This window comes from Fusarium subglutinans, assembly GCF_013396075.1.
Source record: "Fusarium subglutinans strain NRRL 66333 chromosome Unknown NRRL66333_c0000023, whole genome shotgun sequence".
Lineage (NCBI taxonomy): Eukaryota > Fungi > Ascomycota > Sordariomycetes > Hypocreales > Nectriaceae > Fusarium > Fusarium subglutinans.
In genome coordinates this window covers 449,714-472,303 of record NW_023502086.1, presented here as the reverse complement: position 1 = coordinate 472,303, position 22,590 = coordinate 449,714, and the positions used below count along the sequence as shown (strand labels likewise).

Below are 22,590 nucleotides of genomic sequence, written 5' to 3'. Positions count from 1 at the left end.
TCACAAGGGATGATAGGGAATACAAAGCGTGTTAGATGCTCAAAAATGCTGGTATTTGGTAGCTGACAGGTAATCAGATCGATATCAAGCCTTTCTGTACCCCAAAAAATCCATCCGTGGCCATGCGCCGTCACTTCGCTCCTCTCGACTATTAGCCGCTGCCCACAGGGTATCCGGGCATCCATTCATCGACGACGTAAAACACTATGACTCCCTGAAAAAAGATGGTAGGTAAATCATGAAAAAGATGTCCAAGAGTCAAGAGTTTGGTATCCAACCCAGCCAAGTCCCCAGTACCGACAATCCATCCGTGGCCCCAAACTCAAGGGACGATTTGAGTTGATGTGATGGGCAACAAACAAAGAAACAGAATCCATATAAAATGACAATGAAATCATCAATGACCATGACAATAACGTGTAAACCCCACTAACTCCTCCTCGTCATGAACTCCGTCGCTGATTCCTTATGTGACGTCCAGGCAAAAGACACGCAATATAGACAAACAATTTGGCGACGTGGAGCCTAGTAGCTAAAGTCGACATTGGCCATGGCCATCGGCGGTGGACCCTTGTTCTGGTCATTGTTGTTGTTACTGGGCGATGAACCGTTGTTGTTATTGTTCTGATTCACAGTGATTGATGATGCGTCACCGTCGCCCAGAGTTGTGTCTGCGCTTGATGCAGTCGTCGTTGTTTGCAGCTCGTGGCCTGCAGGTGGTTGAGCGCTCGGTGACCAACCATCGTTGAGCATCTGTTGGAAACTCCAGCTCGGTTCGAATGACTTGCTGTTCCATGCGTGGTTCACTCGTTCGTACATCTCGTCGATCTGTTCCAGGCTGATCTTGCTTGTTTCGTACACATTACACCACACAAAGAAGACGGCCAGAATGCAAAAGGCACCCCATATGAAGAAAATCTTTGGTCCAAAGGAGGCGTTGCCTGGCCCTGATCCAACCAAGAAAGGCACACTGTAGCCAATGCCAAAATTGAGAAGCCAGTTTGACGCTGTCGAAACCGACATAGCCTTTGCGCGGACTTTGAGGGGATAAATCTCTGATGTTACGACCCACACTACGGGTCCCCAAGAAGCAGCGAAGAAAAAGATGTTGATAGCACAGAAGGTGATGAGAATAGTCTGCGATGCTTTCTCGTAACTTTGGCCTGTCGCAGTATCAAAAGACGCCATAAGAAGTTGGCAACCGGCCATTCCAATGGCTCCAATCATCAAAAGCTTCCGTCGACCCCAACGTTCGATAACCAACAGGCCTGGTATTGTCGAGACAACGTTGATGACGTTGATAATAAGCGATTTAGTGTATGGACTCTCGACGCCGGCACCGTCAAAGAAGGATGTGCTGTAGTACATTATGAAGTTGATACCGGTGAGCTGTTGAAGCATCTGAAGACCGCAGCCAGTAAATGTTCGTCGACCTAGGTGTGGCGAACCTATAAAGATGTCTTTATAACTGTCCGGTCCTAATGTTAATTCATACCGGTGATTTGCTATCATTTCCTGCAGTTCGTCAACGAGCGCTGGATGTGTAATGTCTAGTCGTCGAAGCCGACTGAGTGAAAGACCGGCTTCGTCATGAAGGTTCTTTTTGACAAGGAAACGAGGTGTTTCCGGCAGTAATAATAAGCCGCCGGTGAGAATAGCAGCTGGCACAAGCTGAAGGCCAAGAGGGATTCGATAAGCGGAGGAGTCTTTGAGTTTAGAGGCGAGAATGTTGACTACAGAAGCGGAGAAGAGGCCAATTGTGATCGATAGTTGATATGCGCAGACGAGAGTACCTCTGATCCATTTTGGTGCCATTTCAGACTGATACAATGGAACGAGGACAGAGATAAGGCCGACGCCAATGCCAGCGAAGAATCTAGTGACGTTATTAACGATATGATCTTCCATATAATGGATGAGGTGCACATACCTCCCCACCAGTAACATATCCATGTTGTTAGCGCAGACTTGGAAGATGGCGCCGACGCAGAAAATGCCCACGGCCAAAAGAAGAGTTTTGCGACGGCCTAGAGAATCGCCAGTAGGTGCAGCGAGGAGAGAACCGAGGGCAGTGCCAGCGCTGAGGATGGCGACGATGATGGATGAGTCTTTTGTACAAATGTCGATGGCGCCCTTTTCGTCGTAGCAATTTGTGTGTTTTCCGAATTGTTCCTTGAACTCTGTCATGGCAAGGATGCCGTTGATGGCTCTGCAAAGAGATATGGTTAGTTTCTGGCTGTCAAAATGTATGTGACGCGATGAAATGGGCTGGCTGCTGGTATGGACAAGTCGGTTTTCGGGGAATCGAGTCGGGGTTTCTCGTGGGAGGTTTGTCGAGACGAGTCACTGTTGTTCCAGATATCGCTCTTGTTTCGCTTCCTTCCAGCCCTTCCTCTGGCGATGTTGCTTTGCGTTCTTTTGAGATATATGTGATGATGGCCTCGTCATTTATGTCACACGAGTCCGCCGCAGTCGTCGCATCGTCAAATCGAATAAAGAATCGTCGATAGGCCCCAGAAGCATCTCCCTCGGCATTGATAACGTCGTCGGTGCAGCGTGTTCGTCCACCGTATATCGTAGCCATCCATATTCGCAGGTATTTAAAGTCAAAAGAAAACGGTGGTCAGTCTTACCCAGTATCGTAGCCGAACAGCAACCCGCCAGAGGCAACGAAGAGACCGACCATGATGGCCGGCGCCGACGAGCCCGCGACATTGTCGGGTTTCTGCCAGCCCATGGCAATGGCCATGGTGTCGGGTGTTGAAGTCGTCAATCCAGGGTCAGAGGTATCAAGAGCGAAAGGCTCCGGGTCGGCGAGATTTTGGTGGAGGTTGAAGGGTTGAGAAGATCAACGGGGGGACATTGGGCGATTCCGTGTGGGTAATATCTGGATGGGACTGGCCACTGGTCGACCTTCTAGCCCGGCCGTTGAAGTGCTAGTCCTCGCACTGGGTACGGGACACCTTTTTGGTGCTGTAATGGTCAAAGTCAATGCGTCCGGATTCGCTAGGCATTAAAGGGAGAGGGTAGAGCACGTGTTATATAAGCAAATGTGAGAAGGTAAAGAAACAGAATAGCTGATGGCAAGTTTTAGTCTTGATGCTCAAGGCGTCTCTTCCATAATCTCAGAAGAGACTCAAGACTCAAAAGGAAGACCACAGAGAGGGGCAGACATGAATGGCGAGAGACTCCCATCTCCAGACAAGGAGGCAAAAGCAGGAATGATCATCACTCCAAGGCCTGACCATTCCTCATCCAGTCAAGCTCCAGCATCGGCTCCCTGACCTGCAGCCACTGGAACCTCGTCAAGCCATCCTAGTGGGTTCTTTTCACTGGAACGAGCGTAGACTGGCTGAGCTAAGCGAGTGTACAGTGCGATTCCCCTCAAAATCAATCAACCGAAACTCTCTCTCGATGGAGGAGGCCAAAGGATCCATGAAAAAAGACGTCGCTGGTGTCATTACACAGGCATCACGGTTCAGGACATTATTCTCACCTTGCACAGCACGCGCAGCAATCCAAGCACTGCCCTCGAGCTTGTCTTGAGTTCCCCGAATCTGAAACTGAGTCACACTGACACGGTCCCTGTCTGTCCAAGCAAGACCTGAGAGAGAAACAGGGGAGCTTCTCTCTTTTTTTTTCAGCTTATAAATGACCAAGCCATAGTTTCATGTAGTACACAAGCTAGAAATGCAAGAAAATCAGGAAATTCGTATACAGAGTTAATGTGGCTGTGGGTAGGACCGAACTCCTTATGAGGATTCTATGATTGGGAATTTAACTTGACATATCACAGACCTTTGAGAAAGGGGGGGCATTGTTAATATTGTTGTCACAAAGACGGGATGATAGGTCTTGGGGAACAAAGAAGCTGTCTCGTCATTTTTCGGGCCCCGAGGACACTCCGCTGTTAGCTGCATTCATGCATCTCAGAGTCAAGGGTGATGAGTCTCGGTAATATTCCGCTGTGAGAACATGGCATGAACTGGTATTCCGAATATTCGGATTCAAAATCAGGTCGTTTTCATGCAAGCCATTAGGGATGCTTTCCAACCTCTCAATAAACACCGTTGTTGATAGAGTTGTTAATAGTGTTTAGTTATGCTCGAACCATCAGCAGTCAACTCCACCATAAACTCGTTCAGGATGATCGGATGAACACTGCAGCAGCTCGTTCACTTGCCGCCAAGAGCAGAGCACAGTCAGAACAAACTGTCTTCCGCACGCACGGGCAGCCTCCAACCATCAACAGCGCCGCCGCCATGCAGCGCTTACCCCGGCCTAGCACCGCGTTCCCTTTTCTCCCCCAGACAGTAGAGACAAGTCCCATACCCAATTCTAACTGCAGGATCAGTACTTTTGTACAACGTGCAAAGTCGCACAGTCTCCAGTTTCCCCCAGACAAATCACCCCGGGGTTTTAGTCCGGGCTCGGTACTGGATACTTGACGAACGAGACCAACCCTTGTAGGCAAAGAGCCAAGTCAAGTCAAGTTCATGACTCTAGACAAAGAATGGGGGATACGACAAGCGAGTTTTTGTCTTTAAATTTCGAATATGGTCTGATTAATGAGTTAGACCCTTTCCCACGAGACCGGGTTCAGCCGCTCGGGAGCCGAAAACACAGTCAGAGTCAGGAGTTGATTGAGTTGAGTTGGCGATTGGTTAGTGCGTACCTACGTAGGTACAGTACCATGAACTTCCAACATCCTTCATCAACAGTGAGTTCTCACTCAGGTCATGCGACGGTGCTTGCTTGGCGTATTCACTTGTGGCTGGTACAACAAGACTCGGTACCACAGAATGTATTCCCGCCCTTTTCGGGAGTACGTGCGCTCACTAACTCACTCACTGCTGATGAGGTCCCTTTGCGTCCTGTCAAATGCAATAACAAGATCTGTGTTATAGCCATCAGATCATCCTCCGTTGAATGGAGACTCCGCCGATTATATTTAGATAGTGTCAAGTTTCATTGTCACCCTACTGACACATATCAGTCAGGTACCTACCTACCTCAGTAGTCTACAGTGCAGTATTCCCCCAAACGCCACGGCTGACACTACCAGTACACTGTTCCTCTTTCATCCTAAGACATTGCTCTGCGGGGTGCAGAAAGGCTGGGGTTGAAACATGGGTTAACGACGTAAGGCCGAGCCGTTCCTTGGTAGCGTGTCAGAAATGCCGCTTACAATGGACGGCGGTTGTCTTTCACGTGGCTGCTAGATTATCTTTGCTGGACATATCAGATCATAAAGAGGAATTCGTATATTTCTTGTGTACCGTGGCTTAGCTGGAATTGTCGGGAGAGCGGACGGAAAGGGGCGCAAGTGTGAGGTCAAGCATATACATACAACGTTGAGTCGAATCTTGTGAACCTACCCTGGACTGTCAAACATGATGATATCCGGGCATCAGACGGTTTATTTATAATACCGTTGGGTCCTTGATAGTAGAACAGTACTGTCAATTGGTTATTAGGCGAAGGCTGGGGGATATTGATTTAATGGTTTACCCTTCCTGCTTTAGGTGTTTAAGAACTCAAACACATCGCTCTTTGACGTCAAAAGATCTCGAAAGTCGCACAAGCTGTCATTGTTGTATTCAGTCATACTATCCTCAATGCAACGTATTCTCAGGGCCGCGTGGAGTGTAACAGACTGAAACATTTCCAGATAAACCTGATCGTCAGGCACATCGTAATAAGCAATGTAAAAGTCCTTTGTGATACTTGTGCAACGTTCGATGACCACAAGTCACTACCTAAGGAAGGCAAGTAAACGTAGAACCATTTTAATAAGTGATGAAAGACTTAGGTAGGTTTGTTATTTCTTAGCAGGCCTCTAGACCAGTTAAATGTAATACCTCGATCTAATGTCAGAAGTCTGTCTTCATGTTCCCTGAGGCATACTTACCATTGACGAACGCAGCAGCCAACACTCAAGTTTCACCAGACACACTACACAAAGACGGGTTATTATATGTTAAAAATATCTTCATAAATTTGTATAAACTAGATTTAGCAACAAGCTTGCATGCATCCCGCCTATGAATACAAAAATCCCAGACGCCTAATATTTGCCAGAGCCCTTCTTTTTGCGGGCATAAATAAGGTGCTACAAAAAAATCACACAAGAGTCATCGCCGCGTCACCATAGTTACATCAGACATCTCGACCTAAGGCTCAAGAGTAACCTCCTGGCCCTTGACGCGGCCAATGACCTGCTGGGGCGCGTACTTGGGGATGACCTCGTCGTCGTGCAGCATCTCGAACTCCTCGGTCGCGTCGCGGCCCATGAAGTTCAGGATGGCCTGTACGCCGCCGGGGTGCTCCTCGAGCCAGTTGCTGAGGTCCATGACGACACCCTTGACGACGACCCAGACGTTGTCCTTGGTGTTGTGCTTGGCGATCTCCTCCATGGTGAACTCCTTCTCGGGGACCTTGAAGGCCTTGGGGTCGTTGGGCTTAGCAGCCTTGGCACCGTCGTCCTTGGTAGGGTTGGGACCAGCGGAGGCGGTAGCCTGCTCGTCAACCTTTGAAGGAGCACCGGAGCCTGAGGGAGCGGCGCCGGGGGCACCCCATGAAACGGTCACCTGGTTGGGAACTGAAGGGTCGAGGTGCAGAGAGATCTGGCCAACACGCTCAGCAGCGCTGCCGGCACCGCCCTTGAGAGCGTTCTGGAAGAGGTAGTTGCTGGCAGTGTCACCAGCGACACGGCCGTAGACGACACAGCCGAGAAGAGAAGAACCACCAAGACGGTTGGCACCGTGAACACCACCAGCCAACTCACCACAGGCGTAGAGACCCTCGAAGGGCTGCTTCTCCTGGTTGAGGACCTGAGCCTTGTCGTTGATCTCAATACCACCCATGGTGAAGTGGAGAACAGGCTCCATGACGGCGACGTGGAAGTCATCGTCAACGTTGACGGGCAAGTTGTGGAAGAACTTCTTGCCCCAGGGGTCCTTCTGCTTGCCGTCGGCAATGTCATTGTAGGTAGAGAAGGTCTTCTGGAGGTGCTCAGGAGTGCAGCCAATCTCCTTGGCGAGCTCCTTACCGGTCATCTTCTTCATGAGACCACGGCCGGAGTAGTGGCGGGTGTGGAAGTCAAGGACCTTGGAGGCCTTGGAGTTGAGGATAAGGCGGATGGGGAACTTGTTCTTCTTCTTCTCCTCCCACATCATGCCGGAGACATAGTCACGGTGACCGAGCTCATCACAGAATCGGTCACCATCGGCGTTGAGGAGGAGACCACCCTCACCACGGAGAGCCTCAGCAGCAAGGAACTTCCACTTGGAGCCGGGGTCCTTGGGGTCGACGAGACCTGTGGGGTGGACCTGGACCTTGTCCATGTCAATGCCGTTACCGCCAATGGCCATAACCATCTTCTGACCGTCACCAGTAGCGTGTGTGCCGTTTGTGGTGGCAAGGCCGTAGGTATCAGGTCGGTGCTTCTTGAGCAGAGAAGAGTCGGAGAAATCAGCGGCGTAGCCACCAGTAGCGAGGACGACGGGACCGTCAATGGAGACGATCTCCCCATTGTACTCGTACTTGACACCGGTGATCTTGTTACCCTCCTTGTTAAGCTCGGTGACGCGGGCCTTCTTGACGATCTCGACGCGGCCGGGTTCGCTCTCGGCAAGCTCCTCAAGGCGCTGCATCAGGGCGTATGTGATGGCCATACCAGGGAACTTGGCATCGTGGCCTCGGTGGGTTCGGGGCTGGGAGTGACCACTGTAATGATTGTTAGCTTCTTGGTCCAATGCGACGGGAGGGAAATTGAACATACCCGAGACGAGAAACGAGGGTGAGATCGAGGTTGAACTCATCCTGGAGCCACTCGACAGCGGAAGCGGACTTGTAGGTAAGGACCTTGATAAGGTCGGGTCTAGCCTTGTCACGGGCAGACTTGAGGGTATCATCGTAGAACTGCTTCACGCTGTCGGGAATACCAGTCTCAACCTGTGTCCTTGTGAGGGCACCGTTGATACCAGAAGTAGCCTTGGTAGAGTTTCCACCGAAGAAGCCTACAGAAAGCGAATGTCAGTAAATGTTTGCGGTCTACCAGGTCCAGGCGCTTCAATGCGCTGACTGGCTTAGTGAGATTCTGAAGTGACGTACCCTGCTTGTCGAGGACAACGACGTTGCCGCCAGCCAAGTAAATGGTGTGCGCAGCAGACAGACCAGAGACTGAAAAGAGAGGTTAGAATCGTCGCAACACACGGCGCAAAGCCTCCGAGAGGCGAATCAGTGTCAACTTACGGCCACCGCCAACGACAATCACTCTAGGTGCCATTATTGCGTGTGTGTGTGTGTGTTGTGGTATGTGAGTATATGGAGAAGGGTATAAGGAAGACACGGCAGACTCCCACGCAAGAATACAATAGAAAAAGGGAGATGGATGGATGTTCTTGGGAGGATGGGATTAAGAATACAAGTTCAAAAAGAAAAAAGTCGGAGGAAGAGGAGAAGATCAAGGGACAAGTTCTTATTTAGTACTGTAGGTATGCGATCGAATGGACGCCAACAAGGCCGAGGGCGAAAGTCAAGCACCGAACCGAAAGATGCAAGGTAGCAAGGCGTTAGGAACCCAGTTGGTTAGTGGATGCCGAGGTCGAACCATGAATGAATGATGAGCGCGTGCAAAAAAAGGGCGGCGTGGGCTTGGGCCGCCTGAGGAGAGAGAGAGAGGTGAGTTTAACGACGTGGGCCATTAACGAGGTTCGAGTACTTGTTTTACCACAGAAACAGCACAGAATACTCTATTATTATTGATCTAATGAAGTATCTATACTTCAATCTTCTCCCATCTGTTAGATGCCACTTTTTTATATTCTTTTGGCCTCTCTGTTCATGGCTGTCGCAAATATTAACCTGACGGGACTTTGGACCTGCAGCAAATCAGATGCCACCATTTTCTCAGCATAGCAAGGCCAAGGCCTAGGATTGCTCCCCGGAAGCGGCTGCAATGCCCACTGAGACTTAGCGTCAGTTCCCTGTATCCACCCCCGCTACAGTTAGAATTTGGGGATTGGGGGAGTCGCATCAGTTCCATCAGTTGTCTTTCATATGAACGTTTACTCGTCTATTGAGGTGCAATACTCTGTAGACTTACCATCTCTCACCAATTGAGGGGGGCCTATAGACTGTAGTCCACATTCTCTCCCCAACAAAGATCACTTCGGCTCAGTTACTCGCAGCCCTCGCCGTAAGCTACGCCGAAACACCGCATCGCATTTGTCTACCAGGCGACCGGGCAACCCACCGACAATGGCCTCTCTCGCGACTGATGTGCCGAGGTCTCCGCTTGTGAGGACATTGTGGGGAAAGCTACAGCATCTCAGGCTAAGGTGTTAAGTCGACACCACGAGCACTGAAGTTCCGGGGTTCCGGGGTTCCGGTTTATCTAGGTGATAAGGAGTCTATCATGGGATGCTGTATTATATGTCGTCTATTTGTTTATTTTTATTATAACTCTGAGCATGTGGAAGCATGTGGAAAAAAAAAAAAACCAATTCTCCTCATGCAATCTCCTCACTCTTCCATCTTTCTCCTCGTTCTGACACCTGAGACTCATCCAATTATGTCTCTCTTCTCCAAACCCCACACAGCCGGACTTGTGACCGACCGCCTCGGCCAAGTAACCGGACACACCACGGATCACTCAAACATGAACTCGAGCTGTACACGTGATCTGAACTGATCAAATTCCTCTCGAGTTCAATAAATCATCAGACTTTCACATGCAATGTCCTTCAACAAAGCACATGAATCGTCTGCATAACTGAAACCCTCCTGCATCTTGTCCATGACGCCGTCTTCCCCACGTTCATGACTAGAGACCCAGTGACAGGCATTCATCCTCAGGCTTGTGACAGTTTGATCTGGTCAGCTGGTTTCCTTTTCAACGTCGCTCATTCGTTTACTGTTATAAAAAAAGCACGTGAAAGTCTCGCCTCCATTCTTTCTCTGGGGATTAAAGTCCTCCTTGGGCTTAAGTTTTCCCCAGATTCTTACACGTGCATCATCTGACCCCGGAAATTGTCTGAGCCTCCGCCACTTCTGGTCGCCCATTTGTCCAGAACCTCTGCCGTCTTACTGAAATCTGGGGGCTGACTCAGCGTGTTTTCACATGTGAATGCCAGTACCGAAAGGTCTATGGAACTCAGAGTCCGAGTCGAATCAGGCTGATTGTGACCTGCAGTCTAGGCGGTCTGCTGTTGCTTCGCTGATCCCTTTTTCATCTTTTCAGAGGGACTCCTTATGCAGGGTTCAATCATAAAGCCAATGACGTAGGTGATATGTTCCTGAAGCTGAACTACCTACCGGGTAGGAGAAACAGGAGCACTAGGACAGCCGACGGCTGGAGTTTCACAATATAGTATGCGAACAGAGCCCTATTTGATTGGAACCCATATCAAACCTGAGTGTTTGTGGTCCTGGTGTGCTCATTGTATTGTATACGTAGCGCATCAGTGCATGATGGATCAGTCCGTTGCCAAAACGGTTAACGACTCCAACATTCATACTCCTAGATCAAGTTCAACCACGAGCGATGTGCACAGGCAAGAACATTCAACAGAGTATCATTACAGGAAATAACCGGACCTGTCCAAGACTGTATCAGTCTAAATCGTCTTTGCATTCCCAATATGTTATCTTAGAGCCAAGTCCCACGCCTATCAACAACCTCAGGATGGTTCGTCTTATGCCTCGCAACGATTATGCGCATACGGGTTCTCTTGCACCATAATTATTACCACTATATGTGAGCTTGTGTTAAAAAAAAAAAAAAAAAAAAAACGGCGGGTAAATAGTAGAACCTCAATGAATGTAGCGACATGACTGACATACGGCGCAACTTCTGGTGTAAGTCATTGATAACGATCCCGTGACCAATCACGTTACCCCCAACATCCCAATCCCCTCATGACGTACCGTCAAACCTCAACCAACCTAAACCCGTCAACATATTCACAATGAAACCACTTATCGCCCTAACAGCTCTATTCAGCCTAACAACCGCTGCACAGTCTCCCCTCCGCGACAATCAAATGCCCCTCCCCAAACCTCCCATCCCTCTAAAAGGCCATCTCCCTCTAATGTCTCCCGACCAACCCTCCGTCCAACCCTCCGTCGCCCTCGGCGACATCCTAGGCTCCAACCGCGGCCTAACATCATTCTCTTCATTCGCACGCATGCAGCCCTCCACCGATACTAGACTCAGCGATCTCTCAACGAACACCACTGTTCTTGCGCCGCTGAACTCGGCTGTTGATGCGCTACCGCGCAAACCTTGGGAACAACCCGCTGATTACAATAACTTCGGGGCTGATGCGTATGAAGGTGATGGCGGACAGGACAGGGCGAGGGAGAACATGAGACGGTTTGTGGAGGCGCATCTTGTGCCTGTTAGTCCGTGGGAGAAGGGGGAGAAGAGTAAGACGCTGGGGGGAAAGGAGGTTTGGTGGGAGGTTAAGGAGGGACGGAGGGTTATTATGCCTGACGAGGTTGAGGTTGAGAGGGTGGCTAGTCAGGTTGGGAACGGAGAACTGGTAAGTTTATTGAAATCATGATGGCAGAAATGCTAACTTGAGATATAGTGGATTCTGAAAGGAGTTTTGAACTATGCCTAGACAGACAGCGTTGACGGGTACAGATACACGAGTAATGATAGATTTAACGACTATGCGAGTTTGGATACAGCTAGATATTTGCGCGAGGTTTCGAGATACTTTCTTACAGGCAGTGATACTTAGGATAACACACAAGGTTCAAAGATATCACCATGCATCAGTCTGCTATTCATCCAGTATATTGATTAGGTCAAGTTCGTCGCCGGTATCATCTATCCGAACTCCCAGAAACAACGTTGTCCGAAACAGCATAAATTACAACAAAGACTATACCTCCAGAACAAACTCCCTCCACTTTTTCGTTATGCAGGCTATTCTGCACAGTTCGCTCCCCCAAACTCTACATGTTGCCCATATACTCAAGGGGCTCACAATCCAGGTATAATATTCAAGGTGGAAGGAATACAGGCAAAAGTTGCCCCAAAACAAGAGACTGTAAGGCCGTAAACTAGACACTGGCCGTACTGATGACGTTCTATGACTGGCATGCAGAGGCCAGCCTATGATGCCCTGTCGATTGAAGCGTATAGCAAAAAGCACTTTTGTGTGAGATCACTTTTCGACAAGCGTTACTCCTCCACCTTCAACCGCTTTGGTTCTGACTCATCCACAGTATCGCTCTGCGTTGTGGCTCCTGGCTCAGGAGTCTTTCGTTTCGTTGCAGTAGAATTGTTTGGAGCTACACTCAAGTTTTGACCCAAGCTCCCATTGGCACCAGGCAGAGGATCTCTGTCCTTAAAAGCGTTTGAGTTTGCATTTGGTGTCGTGTTCAGGTCATCTCTGAGGAAACTAGGACCTGAACCGACAACCGGCGTTGCAAAGTTTAGCGGACTTGGTAGTGTATTACTGTCACCTCCCCGGAAGTTCCAATCGGGATAGAAGCTACTTGGGCTCGGAAGGAGTTCATTTGTCAAGAAACGTGATGGCAAGGCAGAGACAGGAGTATCACCATTCACATTCTGCTGAGGTGGCGGCCGGGCAAAAGGATTTGGCGGACCTGTAGCACCTGCGGACAATATTGCTGACGCAGACGGGGAGGGAGGAGGAAGCACAAGTGACGACTGAGAGTTGTGGCGTTGAGGCGCCTGCGTTGTGGTTTCTGTGGCGACCCGCGGCGAGTTTGACTCTGCCGTTCGTGCGCTACCGCCGCCTTCAGATCCGCCATCCGGAATCTGCACCGTTAAGCGAGGGCCACGAGGTCGAGCTCCCCCGGGACCGCCGGCCTTTGCACTGTTAGAACGCGAAGGTGGAGTCAAAGTGGTTTCTGGTATTGACGACAGCGATACCGTTCGAGACTTCTCATCGGTCTGGGTACTGGCACGCTGCGGCAAATGGGGTGATGACTTGGGCCCATCCCCCGCCCGGTTCAGTGCAGCCACATCAACTGATTGTGAACGGTTGGCGGCGTTTGCAGCATTAGCTGCGGCAGCGGCAGCAGCAGACTCTGATTTGTTCGACTCGGATGTAAAAGAGGCCAGATGCTGGGACAAAATAGACCGATTCTCTTCGATGGGAGTGAAGATACTGTGAGATTTTCTTTGAGGTAGCTTCTTGATGGCACTGTCCGTATTCAGTAATGGCGGCTGAGGGCGTTCTTGTGGCTCCGTCTTGGGTTCCACGGGAGGTGGTGGCGGAGGATCATGAAGTCGTCGTTCAGGCTGGGGCGGCGGAGGTGACATTTGTGACATGTTCGGAGGAAGCTGTTGTTGAGGCGGCTGAGGCGATGGCATTGGACGAACAGGAGCTTGGATTGGTTGTGACGGCGGTTGCGAAGTGTAAGCGGGAGGCATCGGAGAGGGCATCGGGGACCTGCGGTCATCCATGTACGGTCCTGGTTGCTGCATATGATTGGGTTGTTGATGATAAGCATATTGAGGAGGAGGACCATGTTGAGGTATTAGACCGGGAGGATGAGGCGAGTTGTAGATAGGCGGATTGGGCATATAGTTCATTCCAGGATGCGGAGGGCCGGGTGGAGGTGGAGGCTGTACCATGCCGGGACCCATGCGGCGCATATCCGTCCGAGATGCTGGTCGTGAGCCGATCGATGGTTGCGGAGTATGTTGTCGCTGGATAGGATGGCCAGGATGCGCCTGGAATGGGCCGCCATTGCCAATAGGTGGCGATGCTGAAGGTGTATGATGTCGAATCTGTGGGAAAGGAGGTTGATGTTGTCCGTAAGCATGGGGAGGCATCATCTGGTTCTCGACAACATCAGGACCATGGGGAGGGGTGCCGTCGATCTCCTCATCCTCGTCGTCATCATTTCCGCCGTTGAAGTCGGAAGGACCTTTGTGTTCACTAGGACCGCCGTGCTGTTATCTATTAGCAAATAATACAGCGCGTCGCAGTCGCAGCCTGTGTTCAGAGGCGTTGCGACTACCTCTCGAAGTGGGACTCACATATTGATATCGGTGGATAAGCTCTCGCATATCCGTCGATGAATATTCGTAAAGCTTCTTGTTGTTGCCGAAAATGAAGACGGCGACATCGACGGAGCAGAGAACGGAAAGCTCATGAGCCTTCTTGAAAAGACCGCCCTTGCGCTTTAAAAAGGTGCTTTGTGCGCCAGTTAGTCGCGAACTTGAAGAACCCAAGGCATGGTGATTTGTAGCGGGTTTACTTACACAGAGCGATTCCTGTCATCTTTGATCGCCTTGATCTCAATCTTTCTTCGTCCCATGTTGAACGGTTGTGCAGTTCAAGTTGGAGAAATGTGTCGCGTTTCCACGCGGGGAAGCTCAACGGTCGCGGCCAAAGAGATGTGGAAGATGCCTGAGACGTTGGTAGTGGAGCAGGTTGGAATTGGAACTGGGTCGCGCAGATCGTCGCAAAGAAAACGAGTCGACAGTTTGACGCGGAGAAAGTCGAGCCGCGATGTTATGGTCAAGTGAATTCAAGTGAAGTTGAAGCGGTTGTAGTCGTGATCGTAAGCGAGAACAAAGAATAGTTGAACGGCGTAATAAAGTGGATGGAACGCTTGAGGAAACGGAGAAATAAACCGAGAAAGTCGATGAATAAAGCCGAGAGAAGAGTAGCACGTTGCGTGAGATGACGGAAGCGGCTGTCGCGGTGGCCGTGCAAGGTTGTTTAAGAGGAAAAAAAAGAGTGGGAGCGGGAGAGGATTTGATGTGATGAGGGAAGCGAAGGTGGTTTGGCTTGCTCTGTCCTGCTCTGTGTTGCTTGGAGCTGGGACAAGCCGAAGTAGAAGTAACCTTTCAGTCAGTCGAAGGACCCCCGGGCCGTTGGCTGCCTTTGTAGCTTAGTGGCCGGCAGCCGGTGGAGGGGTACTTGGTGCAGTAGCGCGTCTGCGGTATCTCTCTTTAAGCTTGGTCTTTGGTGGTACCTCTATTTTAGCCCCGAGGGGAGCGGGATAGAAGAGGGTACAGAGTGAGGCAGAGGATGAGTGACGCAGGCATGCAAGTCGCGTATATCATCAGGTTTGATTCGCAGATGAGATGAAATTTTGAGTTCACGAGAGCCGTTGCGACAAGGAGACTAGGTTTAGATGAGATCTGCCCTCAAGACCGTTGCGCGACGCGACGCGATAGCGATAAAAATGTAGGATTTGAGCTGAGCGATCAAGAAGAGGGCTTGGGGAGAGATTTCCTGGCGCTTGCGCTTGCGCTTGAGAAAGGGGGCAAAGAGTGGAAAAAATTGTCACAAACGAGCGACCGTTAAGCTGAAGGTTTTGGTTTTGGATCGATAAGACGTCGATGGGGCTGAATCTGGCGTCTGTGGTTGGGATGGGAATAGATGGATGGCTTCTAATAATAGACAGATCGTGTTCACTTTCACTCGTGCGTGTGGGTGCGGGATGGAGAAAGCGACGGGAGGGAAAAAAAGAAGGCAGCATGGAACCCGCACGAAAAACCTCCTTGCTTAGATAAGGCGAACATGATTGGATCAAGGTCCGACGGGGCTCACCGTCAGGGTGGGCTTTAGTGGAGCAGGGCCTGGACTACGGCACTCGAAGCCCTGGAACGGTCCCCTAAGAGGCGCCAACGTTCAGGGAGACAGACCAGGACGGGACGGGACAGCGGAATGGAACTTGGACAGGCAGTCAATGGAGGTCCAACCACCGACTTTTAGAAATAACATCATTGACTTGACGTTTGCCGCACCACGTTGTTTCCATTTCTACTCCGTACCCAGGGTCTGTTTATCTTTTACAGTGCAGTAGAAGGTATATCAGGTATAATATACCTAGCCATGACTCTTGGCAGCATGAGAGGTCTCAACTCCAAGTCTCTTCTCGAACAAATAAGAAGTTCTCACCTCGACCACCAACCTCTCAATACAGCTCTTATCGTCTTGAAACCACAAACGCCCAGGCCATATCCCGGTTTGAGTCAACGGAAACAACACATCAACTAGAGCAAACGAGGCTAAAGCATCTCTTCCGGATATCGCTTCCTGTGTTTCATGCATCTTGACAGACAGGAAAGGAAGCTGAGCCTCGTTTGTTCCCACCCATTCCGCTGCAACGACTTTCGTATTCCCACCACGTTTTTTTGGCTGCTGCGTCTATTAGCTCGAGGTTTACCCTTGCGTCGATGATCATGGTCTGTTCTCATTCCCTCCGCCACGAGTGGCTCTAAGCTCTGAGCTCTGGCTTCTTGATCGACACTAATCATGAATCTAACGAATTGAGTCAGTATAGAGAGACTCGGTGAACGTGTCCGTGAAGCTACTGACATCGGTAAAGCTATAGCTTATCTCCCCTACTCTGTACTAACTCCCCGTCCATGGGCCATCCCCATTCCCCTCATGACATATGCCAGAGACCCTAGTTCCCAACCGTCATTTTCCAGCTTCTAAAAATACAATTATGCATAGCAGCCTCACACCCGGGACCAGGTCATGCATCAACCATACGGGCCAATTAGCCCTGCTTGTCAGGAGATTAGCCCAGTTTATCAGTGGAGACACTATAATGGGGGCTAAATGTGCATCTTGAAATTTGCCCACTTCTGAGACGTGAGAGGTCAACTGCACCACCAACAACTCATCACCCACGTATTTTAGACATCTTCACCGCATGCGATTCCATGGATACTCGGATCACTTCTTGTCACATCATTGTCAAGGATGGTAGCTGCAGAATTAGTAGACTCTCCCTACCTCTGCCTCGTCTAGGGTTCTCCGGCAATGGCTATCCGCCTTGTCAAGCGCATCATGAAGTTCGGCAAACAAACAGGGACAAAGTTAATGTTTCAAATGATGTTATTAATAGCATGTGGTCAGAAGAACTGTCGAACGCAGTCTAGGTAAATGCAATATCTTTCCTGTTGCCACGCCAGCCTTTTCCGTGAAGAAACAAGGATCCCAAACTCCATTTCAATGCCATCCGCCTCTGGTTTCGTGAGGGGCTCAATTCCCTCCCCGAAGCCTTTTTGAAGTTACACAAAACCAAGAATATTAATGCCTTCACTTTCCTTCATGCTGACAGTGAAGCCATATCAGCTAACCATTCTCCAAAGTCGACGTCGTAGTTTTGGCTGATCGTGATCAAGCTCGCTCAGTAAAAGCAGTAATCGGGTTTTAACTGGGCGATCCAGCAGCGCCTCCTGGAGCATTGTAGTTACCAAAGCCTCCGTGCTCAGCAGCGCCGTTGTCCGCTTTCATCGTGCCGTTAAGCAGTGGACATAACCTTTGAGCAACAAGTTAGTAAAGAGTTTTGAAAAGACGTGTCAATCACAAAAGAAATGATGGATGTGATGTGGTAGTCGTTGCACGGATTGGTCTTCTCAGCGCCATGCACCTCCAGATCGCCACTTGGGCACTTTCCAGGCGTTGCGGATGCGCTCAGCTTCACGTTGCGCACGCGCAATCTCATGCTCGCGAGCTTTTCGCTCCCGGGAGCGGCGCTGGCGTTCATCATTGACTCTCTTCTTCTCAGCCTTTGCTTCCTCACGCCGCTTGACTTCAGCGGCTTGTTGCCGGGCTCTGGCTTCACGCTCTTGTTGCTGCCGCTTGGCCTCCTCATCTTTCCTCTTGCGTTCTGCTTCTTTCTCTGCCGCTCGCCGCTCCCTTTGTAGTTGAAGAGCGATTGCCTTGTCCTCGCGAGCCTTTTCTTTAGCACGCTCTTTGGCATCTCGTGCCTTGCCTTTGTCGCATTGTTCCATGGCAAGTTGCAATTGGGACTTGCGCGAGCGACTGCGCTTCGCGTTGTCGGCCTCTAGAGGTGCACACCAATTGAACGATATTGGGGGAGGGGGAGAAACAAAGGGAAGCGATGATGGAGAATGGGGGCTCATACTTCTTGTTTGTCTTGATATGGCCGACTTGACCACAATTGGCACACTTGCGGGTTGTTCCAGTTGGGACTTTATCGCCATTGACACTGGGTGACCCAGTATCTCCTGTGCTGGCCTTTTGGTGGAGCTCTTTTTGTTGCTCCCGAGCCTGTCGTCGAGCTTTGTTCTTCTCGAGTCGTTCGAGCTCCTTCTTGATTCTGTGTTACTGTTAGTATCGATTGTCACTTGCGACTCGACAAGACATACCTAATGCCTGCAAGACGGTCATGGTCGGCATTGCCTGTAGGACGGGAGCTGTAGATGCTGTTGAAAGATACACGTAAGCCGGTGCTCTAAACTCCAATCCAGCAATGTCATTTCTTGAGCCAGGGGTGCCGACTCCGTAAGTTCGTCGACGCTTTCTTGTCACGACTCCCCTGCTCTGTGGTTGCTGAATTGCCTGGCGCGAGTTGGGTGGGTGCACGTACTCTCTCATCTCAAGATCCGCCTCTGTTCGCCGCTTCATATACTGTGATATCACAACCGGATCGTGAACGACTTCGACTCGGTCTTGCGTACTGCCATCGGGCATTCGGATCTCTCGGGTTATGCGAATAGCGCGTCGTTGCTGTCGACTTGCCGAAGTCAAACCACTAATTTGGCTAGTACCGTCGTCGAACTGGGCTGGAGTCATGGCTGACTGAACGTTGAATCTGTCATCTTCATCTTCTGTTACTGCAACATCTTTGTCGTCGTGCTCTTGACCATCTGAGAGTGTAGACTTTTGCTTCTCCCAAATTTCTCGAATACCTTCCTCATACATTGCTTGCTGCTTTTTGACATTATAGGCGTGGCCACCATTAGCTCGCTTTTCACGCTCCATAGCATCTGCAGATGTAGCAAGCGGTCCCTGAACTGCCTCGATATACCCGCCCTTCATGGAGGTTCGAATGAAGGAGAAGCCAAGACCATGGCCTGTTGGGTCTCCTTCACCATGAAGTTGAAGCATGGCCTTTTGGGCACATGCATCGATGAAAGCCTTGGTTGTCTTCCATGGGGCCATCTTATCCGCGAGAGTTTCTTCTTGCTTCTCTTGCTGCTTTTTGGCGCCCTTGGCAATTTTGCTGCCTTCATCCTCGACGTCATCGTCGTCCCCTTCTGCGTCGTTATTCTGAACATCTTCCTCAAGGGAAGCATTTCGAGGGTCGTATCCGGCGTCCTCAAGCTCCTTGATACCAAGCTGCATAGCATCCAGTAAACAAACCTCTTCCGGCTTGATCATGGAACGAATCGTGCTCTCATCAGGCAGTATTTCGCCAGCTTTTAGTCGCCACATACCCTTCTCGCCGCTCTCCCTGTCGTACTGCAGGAATTCTTTGAGTTTCTGGCGATTTTGGGTATCGGTTGAGTCGGCAATATGCTTGGTGATGTCGGACAGTTGACAGTTGTCGGTATCGCTATGTCTTATCATGCGAAATGCGAGCATCTTCATTCTGTTCTTCGAGGCGTTCGTAACCTTGCGACTATGTGGTCCTGGAACCTCGACTGAAGGGAATTGCTGACCGACGACATAAAGATGATCGATCTTGTGCAGAAACCACCTCGAACCATGTTCGCCAGTAGTGCTGCGCACAACCAAGAAGTCACTGCCTCTTGGGTTATGCTTGAAAACGGGAGCTCGGTACATCTCGTTGTGCAATGTTGGCACAGTCTCACCAGGGTCAACAGTGCCGAAAAGGGAGAAGGGGGATCGATCTTCAGGAAGAAGCATGCGGTATTCTCCTAGTTCTTGTTTTGGAAGTTGCTCATCTTCGTTTGTGTCTTTCCGGCGATAGTAGTTGATCAAGCGGTTGCCCATACCGAAGCTGCTGAGCACTCGTGGACGTTGCTCACAGTACTCGTAAAGAACAGCCGTTGAGTTGTCGTTAATACTCAAATCCTTGGACTTGAGGAAGACTTCGTGCGCTTTGCCCTTCATCTGCTTTCGCTTCTGGTGTGCTGGCTTATCAAACTTGATGATATGACCAGCAAACTTCTTGTACCTGAAACGAGGGCGATGATACTCATCTGTCGTACCACCGAGCTTAACTTTGTAGTACGGCCATGAGAGCTTGATAGCAGGCATACTGTGCTCGACAGAAATGTTGCCGAGTGTAGCGCGAACCTTGCTTTGGTGGTTTTCCTTTAGAGCCTCGTATGCCTCGTCATTCGAGATGTTGAAGCGGTTTGAGACATCGCGACCGAGGTTGCCGTTTGCCATACGCTTCAGCTTGTTGTCTGTGCGGGGTCGCTTTACATTTCGTTGGGTTTCTTGAGTTTCGATAAGGAGGTAAGGATCGCTCATATCCAGTTGCACCCTCTTGGCACCTCTGCGGGTGGCGTCTTCGAAGTTGTCGAAGGAGGGGGCAGCATAGCGGGGAATCTCTGGTAGACCAAGCTTGACTGTCTTGCGTTTCTTCGGCCGTGGTGGTCCTTCGTCGCCAAGGTCCATCAGGAACTCAGCATCCCATTCATCATCCTGCTCTTCAAACACGCGCTTCCGTGCTTGCTGTTCCTGCTGCTCGGCGGTTTGTCGGGCCTTGAAATCAGCTTCGATGGCCTCAATGCTGGCGCCCCAGTCCTCGCAGGCAAGCTCAATATCACGCAGGGTGAAGCCAGCGACCGTTTCGGAATCCGACTCTTGATCGAGGTCAAACTGGACATTATCTTCGGCTTGATCTTCTTGGTCCATGCCACAGTACACTAAGCCTCTCTCCTCGCCCTGCCTAGGTTTGCGGGTGATGGCTGCAGTGCCTGGGATACGGAACAGCTTCTCTTGATCGGGAGCGAGTTCGAGGGTAAGTTTGCTGGTGACGAGCTGCTTGGGCTTTTTGACGGGTTTCTTCTCCTTCCATGTAGCCTTCTTGGCTGGCAGGAGTTCGCTCCATGTCAAGATGTGCCCCTTCTTGAAAGCAGGCCATGTAGCTTTTAGGAGATCCTCGACGGTTTCAGCGGGTGCGGGAATGTCATGATCCTGATTATCGAGATGTGGTTCCGGGTCGAAGTTGATGCCAGGAAAGCTTAGACTCGTATCGAGAGGTTGGGTGTCGTCGGTTGTGTCGGCATCGCGAATATGAGGTGCTGGGGAAGAGGGACCTAGAATTGGATCTGGAGAAGAAGGTCCCTCTCCGAAGAGGTCGTCTGGATCGTGACTGGTTCCGCCATCGTCCGTGAGGCCAGGCATCTCCATGGAGACACCAGCGCTGGGCTCCTCCTCGTCTGGTAAGTCATCGTCACTAATATCTTCGTAATCCTCTGCATCGTCCGCCTTGCCAGACTGATCGAATTCGGCATTGTCGAGAATGATGCCGCCTCCGTTGTTTTGCGAGTCTCCCAATAGTTTCGCGATTTCTCGATCGTCGGCTGCATCCTGGGCCTTCCAGGCGGTCTCGTCAAAGGACGAGAAATCGTTCTCCTCAGCCATGATCGCGGTGTCGCAATCGTGAAATCAGATCACTAAGAGGCCGCGGAAGTGTCGTTATTCTTATATCATAATTTTATCGCGTCGCTGGTGATCGGCCGTCGCTCGGCGAGTCGTGGCTGTCGTGTGAAGATTGAAGGAAAGGAATTCGTGTTTGCGTTGAGCCGTGTTGTTCACGGTTGCGTTCTCCAGGAAAGATGCCCGGGAGCCTGAGAATGAGCGCGGAGTCAGCCAATCAACGTCAAGATAGGATGGAGGATACTGGAAGGCCAGTGCTTGGAATTCGAGGTGGGGCGGCGTTGAGTGGCTTGCAGGTCCATTTCAACCCCATTGTCGCGACAAGTGACAATCAAAGTGTGAATGTCAATAGAAACTAACCTTGGCGTTGTAATGTTGCACTACAAGCCTCACAGCCGGTGCTATCACTTCCATTTAATGCCCTGACAAGTGGCTTTTGAGTTTGAGCATAAACTGAAGCGGAAACCTGGTAACTTTGTAAGGAAATGGATATTACTGGTGAACGAACATTAGACTTACAACAGGAATCGCTAAAGAGCAAAAGATAGTTGCATTAGATCAAATACAATATCGTAAATATATGTACAAGTGGCTAATTTCACGTTGAGGTGATGTGTTGAAAGAATAAAGTTGCGTGGAAGCACACTCACGAATTTATAGAACGAATGGAGGAGAGTGAATCACTTACCACCTCCCTTATCTCAGAACTCGTATCTTCTCTTCCTGACCACAAACTTAAAAGTATGTAAGAAGGTCGTCTCTAAATATTCAGTTATAAAATGCATAATATGTTGTATTACCTTTACCAAGGGAACTAAGGTATATTAAAACAGTAGCTAACTCACAAGTATGCTCAATGCTAGGAGGGTCATGGCCATAAGCACGACTCATCAGTAGACAAAGCATAAAAGTTAAGATCGGAACCTCTAACTTATTCACAAAAGCAATCAATTATATGAGAGATAAAGTTTTAGGTCCTAGTTGTAGGTAAAGTATGGGCGCAATGCTCATTGTGAAGCCCAAGACCCTGTAGCATCCAACAGACCAGCTATTGCCTGCCTCCTCTACTTCGAAAGGGTAAAGGAGCCGTGGTTTGAATGGAACAACCTCAGTACCGTGAGTAGTAATTCTGTTATAGTATGTACCTCGTATCTTCTGTAACTCTACGTGACAGGGCGCCCTCTCTTGGGTTGTCGTAAATAACCTCCCGACCTGTTCCCCACGGCGCTGAAGTGCGCTTATT

General features: G+C 50.2%; 5 protein-coding genes across 5 annotated transcripts; 1 reads left to right on the top strand and 4 right to left on the bottom strand.

Annotated features, from left to right (window-relative positions):
* Window positions 1–525: 525 nt before the first annotated feature.
* On the bottom strand, window positions 526–2,749 carry FSUBG_2669 (RCO3 glucose transporter; the record flags this gene model as incomplete). Its single annotated transcript, XM_036680466.1, has 3 exons — window positions 526–1,876; window positions 1,931–2,209; window positions 2,634–2,749. The coding sequence occupies 3 exons, from the start codon at window positions 2,747–2,749 to the stop codon at window positions 526–528; spliced, it is 1,746 nt and encodes a 581-aa protein (XP_036541938.1).
* A 3,424-nt stretch (window positions 2,750–6,173) lies between these two features.
* FSUBG_2668 (flavocytochrome c) lies at window positions 6,174–8,290 on the bottom strand (the record flags this gene model as incomplete). The annotated part of the gene is made up of 4 exons (XM_036680465.1): window positions 6,174–7,728; window positions 7,784–8,021; window positions 8,116–8,184; window positions 8,257–8,290. The coding sequence occupies 4 exons, from the start codon at window positions 8,288–8,290 to the stop codon at window positions 6,174–6,176; spliced, it is 1,896 nt and encodes a 631-aa protein (XP_036541937.1).
* Window positions 8,291–10,973: 2,683 nt separating this feature from the next.
* Window positions 10,974–11,630, top strand: FSUBG_2667 (FAS1 domain protein; the record flags this gene model as incomplete). The annotated part of the gene is made up of 2 exons (XM_036680464.1): window positions 10,974–11,549; window positions 11,598–11,630. The coding sequence occupies 2 exons, from the start codon at window positions 10,974–10,976 to the stop codon at window positions 11,628–11,630; spliced, it is 609 nt and encodes a 202-aa protein (XP_036541936.1).
* A 569-nt stretch (window positions 11,631–12,199) lies between these two features.
* FSUBG_2666 (MADS-box transcription factor) lies at window positions 12,200–14,313 on the bottom strand (the record flags this gene model as incomplete). Its single annotated transcript, XM_036680463.1, has 3 exons — window positions 12,200–13,945; window positions 14,033–14,189; window positions 14,258–14,313. 3 exons carry the CDS (start codon window positions 14,311–14,313, stop codon window positions 12,200–12,202), a joined length of 1,959 nt encoding a protein of 652 aa, XP_036541935.1.
* A 3,067-nt stretch (window positions 14,314–17,380) lies between these two features.
* FSUBG_2665 (transcription initiation factor TFIID subunit 1) lies at window positions 17,381–21,332 on the bottom strand (the record flags this gene model as incomplete). Its single annotated transcript, XM_036680462.1, has 4 exons — window positions 17,381–17,789; window positions 17,893–18,087; window positions 18,137–18,193; window positions 18,358–21,332. The coding sequence occupies 4 exons, from the start codon at window positions 21,330–21,332 to the stop codon at window positions 17,381–17,383; spliced, it is 3,636 nt and encodes a 1,211-aa protein (XP_036541934.1).
* Between the last annotated feature and the right edge of the window lie 1,258 nt (window positions 21,333–22,590).